The following is a 13882-nucleotide window of genomic DNA, read 5'->3' as shown; positions in this document are numbered from 1 at the left end:
GGCCGGGAGTATGGGGGTGGGATCCATGGGCCTCTCCTCTGTGTCATACAGCCGGGACAGTGTGTCTGCCTTAGCATTCCGGGAACCTGGTCTGTACGAAAGGGTGAAAACAAAATGGGTGAAAAACATGGCCCACCTTGCCTGGCAAGGGTTCAGCCGCCCGGATGTACTCCAAATTGCGGTGGTCAGTCCAGATGAGAAAAGGGTGTTTTGCCCCCTCAAGCCAATGTCTCCACGCCTTCAAAGCCTTGATGACAGTCAACAGCTCCCGGTCCCCCACGTCATAGTTTCGCTCCGCCGGGCTGAGCTTCATTGAGAAGAAGACACCTTCTTGCGGGTAAAATTCAGGAAAAGTGACATACAAAAAAATGTGTTTAACAGAGTGCTCTGGGTGAGAATGGTGCCGGCTCACCTGGGGTGACAGCCCTGCTAGCTGCCTCGATCCCCAGAGGAACCGACCGGCAGTGTGACCTCTGCGGCCACAGATGGTGCACGAGACGGAACCTCCTCCGGTCTCCCTGCGCACTGCACCTCCCAACTCCGTGGGCATCGGAGTGGTGGTGCTGGGGGATGGAACCGACAGACCCTGCTCTGGACGTCCCCGGGTAGCCAGCAGGTTATCCAACCAATTGGACAGGTCCACCAGCTGGTCGAAGGTGAAGGTGGTGTCACCCGACAGGCCAACACCCGCAGGCCAACACCCGACGGACGTCCTCGCGCAAACTGCAGCAATATTGGTCGATCAGTGCCCTGTCGCTCCATCCCACGCCGGCGGCCAGGGTCCGAAAGGCCATTGCGAACTCCTGAATTCTCCTCGTCTCCAAAGGTCCATGTGCTTGTCTTTGTTTGTTGGAAAAATTGTGTCCTTTTTGGAATAGTGAGATGGAGTCTGGAGCCTCAGATGGTAGAGACGTTCACCCACCGCTCTACCCTCGGGCGGGTGATCGAAGATGGGTGAAATCCTCGAAATGGTCCAGCAACGCGTCTCCTTCTCCACACACGGCGTTGGCCCACTGCAGGACTTTCCCTTAGAGGCACAAGACGAGGACGGACACCCACTCACGGCCCAAAGGAGCTGGGTGAACGGTTGCCAGGTAGAGATCTAGCTGCAAGAGGAAACCCTGGCAGAGTGCAGCCGTCCCGTTGTACTCCTGGGGAAGGGCGAGACGAATCACACTGGTACAGGGTGAAGAGGAGGCGAGTAGTGAAGGCCCTGGTTGGGCTGGTGGAGGCGCTGTAGGAACTCCCTGTCTCTCCCAGCAGTCCATGGTTTGGACGATGCAGTCCGTGGCAGCGCCGAGATGGTGGAACATCGCCGCTTGCTCCTGGACGTGCTCCTCGACTCCTATACCAGGGGCACCTGCTCCTGTTCGGTGCGTAATTCTGTAAGGGGTGCGTAACTGGTGGCAGGGAAGTCAGACGCAGGAGAGCAGAACTAGGTAATAGCTGCAGCAGTTTAATTTCAAAACCAACGGCATAAAGAAATAACCAACATGGGAACAAAACCCGACACGCACCAGTAAACATGTGCACAAGCACTTACAACAAACAATTCCGCACAAAGACATGGGGGGAACAGAGGGTTAAATACACAACAATTAATGAGGGAAATGAAAACCAGGTGTGTAGGAAAACAAGGCAAAACAAATGGAAAATGAAAGGTGGATCAAGGATGGCTAGAAGACCGGTGACACCGACCGCCGTACACCGCCCGTACATGGAGAGGAACCGACTTCAGTGGAAGTCATGACAATATGTTTATTTTTGTTTATTGTGCTGAATTATATTCTGTTAATATTCTGTTTGTATTGTAATGTGTACAGGGATCTCTTGTAAAATTGATTTTTAATCTCAATGTGACTCCCTGTTTAAATTAAGGTTAAAACCATCAAGCGGCATGATGAAACTGGCTCTCATGAGGACCGCCATAGGAAAGGAAGAACTCACTGCTGCATTTAAGTTCATTAGAGTTACCAGCCTCAGAAATTTCAGCCCATTAAATGCTTCAATGAGTTCAAGTAAAAGACACATCTCAACATCAACAACTCAGAGAAGTCTGTGTGAGTCAAGCCTTCATGCAGTGGTGGGCCGTCAGGGCCAGCAAGGCCTTCTCTGCTGGCCTAAACATCATCAGAATATAATTTAAAAATATATATATTTTCCCACAAATATGTATAAAATTATTCCCCAGAGTAAGAGTACTCTTCATTTCATAGCTTTCCTCTTGGTTGCACTGCTTCCAGCCCCAGGTTGAGATTTGGAGGGCTGGTATTTATGTTAGATATTTTATCCAATCATATTCAGCCATCATGAGTTGCCAGGGGTCTAAAATCTGCCCTCAGGCCTTCAGAATCAACAGTGCGGGCGCTTGTAGCTTGAAGTGAATGGACATGAAAATTTAGTATCAACCAATCAGCTTTAGAGTTGGCTATTGTACGCCTGCTGGCTGGCTCCAGTGTTACACAGGAGCCAGCTAGCAGGCGTAGTGCGTGCACGTATTTTGATTGGATTACCAATATTGAGAGGCAGGTCCTATGGGCAGGTCTATGGGCAGGTCAGAACTAGGAAACTGAATTTGATAAACAAATTAATTTGTGTACTACTAAGCTGTTTTTTCAACCCACAATGGCGGAAGGAGGAGAAGATATCGATTTGGTCTAGGATATAATTTAACGTCATTCTCAAGACGAACTTTTCATGAAAAGTTAGACATTGTAAGGAGAGGTCGCCCGACGCCGACGCTACAAAGCCTGTCACAGGTGGGAAAGGGGTTCGTTCGCCACTTTCAAAGTTCCAACTACGAGCGCTATCAATGGCTCACAGGCTCCGAGAAGCACTGTAAATTGTACTGCTGGGAATGCCTATTATTTGCAAGTGATGGATTTGATGTTTGGAGCCACACTGGCTTTGCAAACTTGAGTTGTCTAACCAAGGCAGTAACGAGACACCAAAGTACGGCTGGGCACTTACAAGCAATGGTGCTGTTGAAAACTTTTGGGGACACCCGAGTGGATCTACAGCTCAACGAACAAGCGCTCAGGGCAACGGAGCCGCACAATGAAAAGGTGAAGAAAAATAGGGAAATATTTAAAAGACTGATTGTGTCATGTTTTTGGGTGACGCCTGGTTATACTGCGTTTCTGTCTAAATGTATAGTGTCTAGAGCCATGGCATCATAATGATGGTAATAAGAGGTGGATTAATTTGGGTGGGACTGTGTAGGACCTCACTGAAGGCCCAGGCCTCAGGCCCACGGCACGCCACTGCCTTCATGGTTGATTTGCTGCGAAAAAAAACACGACTAAAGGACACCAATAAGTGAAGAGACTTTCTTTGGTACCAGTGGAAAACTGTCCTTTTGTCTTATGAGTCCAAATTTGAGATTTTTGGTTCCAACCTCCATGTCTTTCTGATACGCAGTGCAGTGTAGGTTCCCACCGTGAGGCATGGAAAAGGAGATGTGATGGTGTGGGGGTGCTTTGCTGGTGATTTATTTAGAATTCAAGGCACACTTAACCAGCATTGCCACCACAGCATTCTGCAGCGATACGCCATCCCATCTGGTTTGCTCTTGATGGGACTATCATTTGTTTTTCAACAGAACAGTGACCCAAAACACACCTCCAGGCTGTGTAAGTGCTATTTGACCAAGAAGGAGAGTGATGGAGTGCTGTATCAGATGAGCTGGCCTCCACAATCACCCAAACTCAACCCAATTGAGATGGTTTGGGAAGAGTTGGACTGCAGAGTGAAGGAAAAGCAGCCAACAAGTGCTCAGCATATGTTTGAACACCTTCAAAAATGTTGGAAAAGCATTCCAGGTGAAGCTGGTTGAGGGAATGCCAAGAGTGTGCAAAGCTGTCATCAAAGGGAGGCTACTTTGAAGAATCTAAAATCAAAAATCTATTTTGAATTGTTGAGCACTTTTTTGGTTACTGTCTGATTCCATGTGTTATTTCATGATCTTCACTATTAATTAAAATTGTGTGTGTGTGTGTGTGTGTGTGTGTGTGTGTGTGTGTGTGTGTGTGTGTGTGTGTGTGTGCATGCCTGAGGCTGTGTGTATGCGTGCACGTGTGTGCATCAGCTGTCATAGTCATAGGCAACTTAGTAATATGGAGGAGAAGGTGCTTTTTGGGTCTAGGATTGTGTCCTTGCATCTATGACATTTGTCTGAATCATTTTGCATATGTAATGTGATTTGTGGATGAAACAAAATTATTTAAAAGATGTTTCCTGGCAGGATCGGTGAGGATGTGGCGAGGGTGACGGAGGGAAGCTACGCAGGGAAACACTTCCGCATGGGCTTCATGACCATGCCGGCGCCCCAGGACCGCCTTCCCTCCTCCTGTGGCCAGGGCTTCACTGTGCGTTCCCAGTCTCTACACTCTGTCGGCGGGGGTGATGAGGATGGGAGCCCCAACTCCCGTAAGCTACCGCCGCCCAAACCCAAGAGAGACCCCAACACCAAGCTCAGCATCTCCTCTGAGGGTGTGAACTCTGGATCTGCCTCCAGCAATTGCAACAGAGACAGCCTGGTCAAGTTTGACCGTGAGTGGCCTGGGCTGTGTGTGTATGTGTGTGTCCATGTCAACTTCAAATTAGATTAATGTTCTTATGAGGAAACCTTTTAGGTAGCCTGGTCCTATGTATTGTATATGGCATGACAACAAAAGAGAAGTTGGCTACAGTACATACAATATGGGAATTGGCATCATTTTTCGGTACATACAACAACACAAAACAGTCAACATGAAGCCGCATTTTGTTGTCCTAGCACAAGAACAGGGTTAGACAATTTTCTGTTTACAGTCCCGCACAGCACTGCCATAGGCTGCTGTCCTTATTTACATAAAGTATACCAAGTTGCATTACTTGAATTTTAGCATTCCAGAAGTTATATCCCTAAATTTGCCATAGTGCTATTAACTGGCCTGGAATGTCCATCTTTTTTGTAAAGATAGCAACACCAAACTTGATATGTACCATCCGGATGGTGTCATTGACCGACATGACACGTTTCAAGTTAATGGAGCAAATTGACATGCAGTTATCATGCGTTTAATTAAAAGGGGAAACAGTTTGACATTTTTTGATTGGCCAATTTTCATGCCATCTTGGGAGATATCAAACTCGTTAAAGACAAGTGCCCTGAGCATACATACCATGTTTCAAATCAATAGGACTAACAGTTCATGAGAATATGATTTTTTAAGGGTTTGACAAAATTAGGCCTATACACTGTATAGCATTTGCAAACAGCTATTGTTTCAATTCAACCCAGAATGTATCTAAAAATAGACCGTTCAATAGGCCAAGGGATTCCTAGGATTTCAGATGTAATGATAAGTGTCCAACATATACGAATTAAAGCCAGAGGTTCAGATGGAACTATCCAAGCAGTAGATACATCTCTTTTAAATGTTGATATTTGTGACATGTTTCAGGAAACTAGACGTATGTCACGGGTCACTACATTTGAACATCATTTTTAAAATCAAAATCAAATCAAATTTCTTTAAAAAGCCCTTCTTACATCAGCTGATATCTCAAAGTGCTGTACAGAAACCCAGCCTAAAACCCCAAACAGAAAGCAATGCAGGTGTAGAAGCACGGTGGCTAGGAAAAACCCCATAGAAAGGCCAGAACCTAGGAAGAAACCTAGAGAGGAACCAGGCTATGAGGGGTGGCCAGTCCTCTTCTGGCTGTGCAGGGTGGAGATTATAACAGAACATGGCCAAGATGTTCAAATGTTCATAGATGACTGGCAGGGGTAAATAATAACAATCACAGTGGTTATCGAGGGTGCAACAGGTCAGCACCTCAGGAGTAAATGTCAGTTGGCATTTCATAGCCGATCATTCAGAGTATCTCTACCGCTCATGCTGTCTCTAGAGAATTGAAAACAGCAGGTCTGGGACAGGTAGCACTACAAAATGCGTTCTTTTGGCAGAAATGCCTTCTGGAACATGTGAACTTTCATGTGCCTTAATTAAAAATGTGTATGCCATCTGTAAATACAAATAAAATAGTTAAATTATGAGACTAGTTGGTTTAGCCACAGAGAAAGTAAGTAACCTTCCTGCTAGCCATGATTGGCTGAGATAATGAGTGGGCTGGACATGCCGAGAGATGAGTTTGGATTGGTCTGCCATATAGCGCACTTCTGTCTATTTGAGCTGGCTAGTATGTGTAGGTAATCATGTCTAACGCGGCTTAGTAGAACTGCATAAGTGTTGCTCTCCACTTTCTGGAGGACCGAGTTTTGAAATCAGTGGATTTAGAATATGACAGCTAAGGAAATGGAGAAAACATCTGTCTCCGGATTACATCTTCAAACTAAGGGCAACCATGGCATCCGTGACAGGGAGAAGCATCTGACCATAATGTATACGGACGGGTAAGATAGTCTAGCCAGCTACTATTTTCCGAAATGACATGTATCTAATTTGGACATAAAGTATTTTAATTTCAAGTTAGTGTACTGTAAGCTAGCTAGCTAACATTAGCTGGCTGTCTCGCTAGCTAATGTTACATGTATGATCTTGTTATTCATATCTCAGAGCCATTTGCTTGGCTAGTTATAGCCTAATTATAGCTAGCTAACATTGAACCTGGTTGGTTAGCTACCTGCAGATTCATGCAGGGTAGTAATGTAATGAGTTGGGATTATGGTTCATTGTTTACCTAGCTAGCTAGCTAGCTACTTGTCTTAACAAAATCCTCCACTATGCAGGGAACCTCTACTCTGATTTCAGAGCACTCTCGCCTGAGTGTGCCAGAGTGCAGAATAACTGATGAATTTACAAATGCTCAACACCCATTTGAGTATGGCCTGTGTCAATACATCTCGGCAAAAAATAGTAATTAAATTGTGGCCAGCTGCAGTTATAGCTGCACAGCTCTGGAAAACATGAAAATAGCCTAGCCAGCTCTGCTAGGGCAAGTAAAATGGTCAGAGGGGGGTGTTCTCTCATGTGTGTCTGGAAGTAGCTAGCAAGTTAGCCACTGTTAGCCAGTTAGCTTGGGTGTTTGACTGCCGTTGTGAGGTCAGAACATTCGGATCAACCCTACTCATCGGCCAGAGCGTCCAGTGTGCATCCTGAATGCTCCAAGAGCGAAACCCTCTAACTTTACAAACAGACAATCTGACAGCACAGTTGCAGTCACCAACGCTCTGGATAACATAACAGCATAACCAGCTCCGCCACAGCAACTAATGTTGAATGAGCTGTTCTCTCATTTGTGTCTGGAAGCATCTAGCAAGTTAGCCTGGGTGCTTGCCTGCTGTTGTTAGTACAGAATGTTCAGATCAAACTTTAAAGACATGGTTGGGACTAAAGCCTAAGAGGGTGTGAACGATGCTGAATCGATGTAGACAAAGAAGGGCTCTCCAGTAGCAGTACCAAAACATTCAAAGGACATTTTCTCAAAAGTGAGTTTACAAGTTGATCCACTTTCAAAGCAGAATTATGTTCCCATTGTTCCTCAACTGTAGTGTATTATATACAATTTTCAAGCTCTGTATCTCTACTTTTATCCAATGTAAAAACACAATTTAAAATGTTGCTATATAAGACCGATTTGAACCAGTCTGTCACATTTGGTTTGCTTTGTAAACCAAAAACATTTCAATATTACTTTTGTAATACAATAAGTAGCCTAACGTTAACTTACAAACTAATGTTATACTCAACCTTAAAAGGAGTAACACATTAATGCCCACATTTTGGGGCATTAATATATAAAGCAACGGTGTGTATGTTCAAGATAACATGAATACATGAATAGGTCCTTGCAGGTCTGTGGAGAGCTTCACTATTGCTGTAGAGAACTCGGCATTGACCACTTGCACCATGTACTTTTAATGTAATCTCAACTGCAATCCAGGTCTTTTGGTTCTGCTATTAGATGAAGCACAGTGATGTTGTAGACCTATAAATAAACAGAATATCTGACATTGTATTCCCGTTGCAACTTTGCTGTGCTTTTAAATATTTGAAAGCACATGTAGTGATAGACATTTGGGTGACAACTAAACAAAACATTGGGTATTGTTTTTCCATTGGAATTGGTTGTGCTTTTAGATGGTTGAAAGCATAGTGATAACACAAAAGGAAATTCATCAAACCTTTGGCTGTCTTTTTGAGTGGGTGAATATAGGTTGCAATCTCATTGATCAACATCTCAAATAAATATTACCCAATTATTCACTTTCCTTCACCTACAGTACATGCACATATTACCTCAATTACCCTGACAACCTGTACCCACGCACATTGACTTTTGCCTATTTAGCAAATCTTTTCTTAACTCTTATTTTTCTTTAAACTGCATTGTTGGTTAAGGGCTTGTAAGTAAATATTTCACCTGTTGTATTAGGCGCATGTGACTAATAAAATGTGATTTTGTATTATATTCACATTGAAATGACGTGGTGTTCCCATGTGGGATGGGGCTGAAGACATCTAAACACTCATTATTACCTTAACTAGGCAAGTCAGTTAAGAACAAATTCTTATTTTCAATGACTGCCTCGGAACAGTGGGTTAACTGCCTGTTCAGGGGCAGAACAACAGATTTGTACCTTGTCAGCTCGGGGATTTGAACTTGCAACCTTCCGATTAGTGTACTTCCGGCGCCGACAGAGATGGCCGCCTCGCTTCGCGTTCCTAGGAAACTATGCAGTGTTTTGTTTTTTTACGTGTTATTTCTTACATTAGTACCCCAGGTCATCTTAGGTTTCATTACATACAGTCGAGAAGAACTACTGAATATAAGATCAGCGTCAACTCACCATCAGTACGACCAAGAATATGTTTTTCGCGACGCGGATCCTGTGTTCTGCCTTTCACCCAGGACAACGGAATGGATCCCATGCAGCGACCCAAAAAAACGACTCAGAAAAAGAGGGAAACGAGGCGGTGTTCTGGTCAGACTCCGGAGACGGGCACATCGTGCACCACTCCCTAGCATTCTTCTCGCCAATGTCCAGTCTCTTGACAACAAGGTTGATGAAATCCGAGCAAGGGTAGCATTCCAGAGGGACATCAGAGACTGTAACGTTCTTTGCTTCACGGAAACATGGCTCACCGGAGAGACGCTATCGGAATCGGTGCAGCCAGCTGGTTTCTCCACGCATCGCGCCGACAGAAACAAACATCTTTCTGGTAAGAAGAGGGGCGGGGGCGTATGCCTTATGGCTAACGAGACATGGTGTGATGAAAGAAACATACAGGAACTCAAATTCTTCTGTTCACCTGATTTAGAATTCCTCACAATCACATGTAGACCGCATTATCTACCAAGAGAATTCTCTTCGATTATAATCACAGCCGTATATATCCCCCCCCAAGCAGACACATCGATGGCTCTGAACGAACTTTATTTGACTCTTTGCAAACTGGAATCCATTTATCCAGAGGCTGCATTAATTGTAGCTGGGGATTTTAACAAAGCTAATCTGAAAACAAGACTCCCTAAATTTTATCAGCATATCGATTGCGCAACCAGGGGTGGAAAAACCTTGGATCATTGTTACTCTAACTTCCGCGACGCATATAAGGCCCTGCCCCGCCCTCCTTTCGGAAAAGCTGACCACGACTCCATTTTGTTGATCCCTACGTACAGACAGAAACTAAAACAAGAGGCTCCCACGCTGAGGTCTGTCCAACGCTGGTCCGACCAAGCTGACTCCACACTCCAAGATTGCTTCCATCACGTGGACTGGGACATGTTTCGTATTGCGTCAGATAACAATATTGACGAATACGCTGATTCGGTGTGCGAGTTCATTAGAACGTGCGTTGAAGATGTCGTTCCCATAGCAACGATTAAAACATTCCCTAACCAGAAACCGTGGATTGATGGCAGCATTCGCGTGAAACTGAAAGCGCGAACCACTGCTTTTAATCAGGGCAAGGTGACTGGTAACATGACCGAATACAAACAGTGCAGCTATTCCCTCCGCAAGGCTATCAAACAAGCTAAGTGTCAGTATAGAGACAAAGTAGAATCTCAATTCAACAGCTCAGACACAAGAGGCATGTGGCAGGGTCTACAGTCAATCACGGACTACAATAAGAAATCTAGCCCAGTCACGGACCAGGATGTCCTTCTCCCAGGCAGACTAAATAACTTTTTTGCCCGATTTGAGGACAATACAGTGCCACTGACACGGCCTGCAACGAAAACATGCGGACTCTCCTTCACTGCAGCCGAGGTGAGTAAGACATTTAAACGTGTTAACCCTCGCAAGGCTGCAGGCCCAGACGGCATCCCCAGCCGCGCCCTCAGAGCATGCGCAGACCAGCTGGCCGGTGTGTTTACGGACATATTCAATCAATCCCTATACCAGTCTGCTGTTCCCACATGCTTCAAGAGGGCCACCATTGTTCCTGTTCCCAAGAAAGCTAAGGTAACTGAGCTAAATTACTATCGCCCCGTAGCACTCACTTCCGTCATCATGAAGTGCTTTGAGAGACTAGTCAAGGACCATATCACCTCCACCCTACCCGACACCCTAGACCGACTCCAATTTGCTTACCGCCCAAATAGGTCCACAGACGATGCAATCTCAACCACACTGCACACTGCCCTAACCCATCTGGACAAGAGGAATACCTATGTGAGAATGCTGTTCATCGACTACAGTTCGGCATTCAACACCATAGTACCCTCCAAGCTCGTCATCAAGCTCGAGACCCTGGGTCTCGACCCCGCCCTGTGCAACTGGGTACTGGACTTCCTGACGGGCCGCCCCCAGGTGGTGAGGGTAGGCAACAGCATCTCCACCCCGCTTATCCTCAACACTGGGGCCCCACAAGGGTGCGTTCTGAGCCCTCTCCTGTACTCCCTGTTCACCCACGACTGCGTGGCCACGCACGCCTCCAACTCAATCATTAAGTTTGCGGACGACACAACAGTGGTAGGCTTGATTACCAACAACGACGAGACAGCCTACAGGGAGGAGGTGAGGGCCCTCGGAGTGTGGTGTCAGGAAAATAACCTCACACTCAACATCAACAAAACTAAGGAGATGATTGTGGACTTCAGGAAACAGCAGAGGGAACACCCCCCTATCCACATCGATGGAACAGTAGTGGAGAGGGTAGCAAGTTTTAAGTTCCTCGGCATACACATCACAGACAAACTGAATTGGTCCACTCACACAGACAGCATCGTGAAGAAGGCGCAGCAGCGCCTCTTCAACCTCAGGAGGCTGAAGAAATTTGGTTTGTCACCAAAAGCACTCACAAACTTCTACATATGCACAATCGAGAGCATCCTGGCGGGCTGTATCACCGCCTGGTACGACAACTGCTCCGCCCACAATCGTAAGGCTCTCCAGAGGGTAGTGAGGTCTGCACAACGCATCACCGGGGGCAAACTACCTGCCCTCCAGGACACCTACACCACCCGATGTTACAGGAAGGCCATAAAGATCATCAAGGACATCAACCACCCGAGCCACTGCCTGTTCACCCCGCTATCACCCAGAAGGCGAGGTCAGTACAGGTGCATCAAAGCTGGGACCGAGAGACTGAAAAACAGCTTCTATCTCAAGGCCATCAGACTGTTAAACAGCCACCACTAACATTGAGTGGCTGCTGCCAACACACTGACACTGACACTGACTCAACTCCAGCCACTTTAATAATGGGAATTGATGGGAAATGATGTAAATATATCACAAGCCACTTTAAACAATGCTACCTTATATAATGTTACTTACCCTACATTATTCATCTCATATGCATACGTATATACTGTACTCTATATCATCGACTGCATCCTTATGTAATACAGTGCCTTGCGAAAGTATTCGGCCCCCTTGAACTTTGCGACCTTTTGCTACATTTCAGGCTTCAAACATAAAGATGCAGAAGAATAATTAAGAATAATTTTACACGCCCAATTTTTCAGTTTTTGATTTGTTAAAAAAGTTTGAAATATCCAATAAATGTCGTTCCACTTCATGATTGTGTCCCACTTGTTGTTGATTCTTCACAAAAAAATACAGTTTTATATCTTTATGTTTGAAGCCTGAAATGTGGCAAAAGGTCGCAAAGTTCAAGGGGGCCGAATACTTTCGCAAGGCACTGTACATGTATCACTAGCCACTTTAACTATGCCACTTTGTTTACATACTCACCTCATGTATATACTGTACTCGATACCATCTACTGTATCCTGCCTATGCTGCTCTGTACCATCACTCATTCATATATCCTTATATATTCTTTATCCCCTTACACTGTGTATAAGACAGTAGTTTTGGAATTGTTAGTTAGATTACTTGTTGGTTATTACTGCATTGTCGGAACTAGAAGCACAAGCATTTCGCTACACTCGCATTAACATCTGCTAACCATGTGTATGTGACAAATAAAATTTGATTTGATTTGATTTACTAGTCCAACGCTCTAACCACTAGGCTACCCTGCCACACCAAATGTATGGATAGAGCTATGTATGGAAGGACTGACCATTCATAATAACAAAATCATAGTTTAAACCTTGTTTTGTGGCAATACAGTGTTTGTTTACAATTCCTTTGTTTTACAAGCAAAGGAGTAAAAACAGTTTATATTTTGGGTTCTGATGGGGTACATCAGTTGAACTAAGCTCCTGAAACATTGAAGTTATATTCTTCAAGAATTCATTAGTATAAATCATTAATTAAAAGTAAAAAATTAATGTAGCAACTGCAGATTGCCCCTTTGAGGCAAATGTGTTCCTCATGAGGAGAGAGGCCTCTATACCCAACTTAGTGATTTTGTCAAACTGGGGTGTATCTTTGTGTGTGTCAAATAAAATAAAATTGTATTTGTCAAATACGCCGAATACAACAGGTGAAGACTTTACTGTAAAATTCTTACTTACAAGCCCTGTCCCAACAAAGTATAAAAGACACCTGTCCACAACCTCAAACAGTCACACTCCAAACTCCACTATGGCCAAGACCAAAGATCTGTCAAAGGACACAAAAAACAAAATTGTAGACCTGCACCAGGCTGGGAAGACTGAATCTGCAATAGGTAAGCAGCTTGGTTTGAAGAAATCGACTGTGGGAGCAATTATTAGGAAATGGAAGACATACAAGACCACTGATAATCTCCCTCGATCTGAGGCTCCACGCAAGATCTCACCCCGTGGGGTCAAAATGATCACAAGAACGGTGAGCAAAAATCCCAGAACCACACGGGGGGACCTTGTGAATGACCTGCAGAGAGCTGGGACCAAAGTAACAAAGCCTACCATCAGTAACACACTACGCCGCCAGGGACTCAAATCCTGCAGTGCCAGACGTGTCCCCCTGCTTAAGCCAGTACATGTCCAGGCCCGTCTGAAGATTGCTAGAGAGCATTTGGATGATCCAGAAGAAGATTGGGAGAATGTCATATGGTCAGATGAAACCAAATTATAATTTTTTGGTAAAAACTCAACTCGTCGTGTTTGGAGGACAAAGAATGCTGAGTTGCATCCAAAGAACACCATACCCACTGTGAAGCATGGGGGTGGAAACATCATGCTTTGGGGCTGTTTTTCTGCAAAGGGACCAGGACGACTGATCCGTGTAAAGGAAAGAATGAATGGGGCCATGTATCGTGAGATTTTGAGTGAAAACCTCCTTCCATCAGCAAGGGCATTGAAGATGAAACGTGGCTGGGTCTTTCAGCATGACAATGATCCCAAACACACCCCCCGGGCAACGAAGGAGTGGCTTCGTAAGAAGCATTTCAAGGTCCTGGGGTGGCCTAGCCAGTCTCCAGATCTCAAGCCCATAGAAAATCTTTGGAGGGAGTTGAAAGTCTGTGTTGCCCAGCAACAATGTGTGAAAACCTTGTGAAGACTTACAGAAAACGTTTGACCTCTGTCA

At 45.1% G+C, this 13882-nt stretch overlaps 1 protein-coding gene across 1 annotated transcript in view; it reads left to right on the top strand.

The window, feature by feature from the left end:
• The window catches only part of nyap2a (neuronal tyrosine-phosphorylated phosphoinositide-3-kinase adaptor 2a), a 102164-nt gene that overhangs the window by 31531 nt on the left and 56751 nt on the right, over positions 1–13882 (top strand). The window contains exon 3 of the mRNA XM_021563189.2: positions 4244–4551. Coding sequence (XP_021418864.2) covers positions 4244–4551 — 308 coding nt within the window. The remainder of the gene's footprint in view (positions 1–4243; positions 4552–13882) is intronic.

Source organism: Oncorhynchus mykiss, chromosome 15, assembly GCF_013265735.2.
Source record: "Oncorhynchus mykiss isolate Arlee chromosome 15, USDA_OmykA_1.1, whole genome shotgun sequence".
NCBI lineage: Eukaryota > Metazoa > Chordata > Actinopteri > Salmoniformes > Salmonidae > Oncorhynchus > Oncorhynchus mykiss.
The sequence above is the reverse complement of the archived record's forward strand: the minus strand, read 5'-3'. Positions and strand labels throughout refer to the sequence as shown.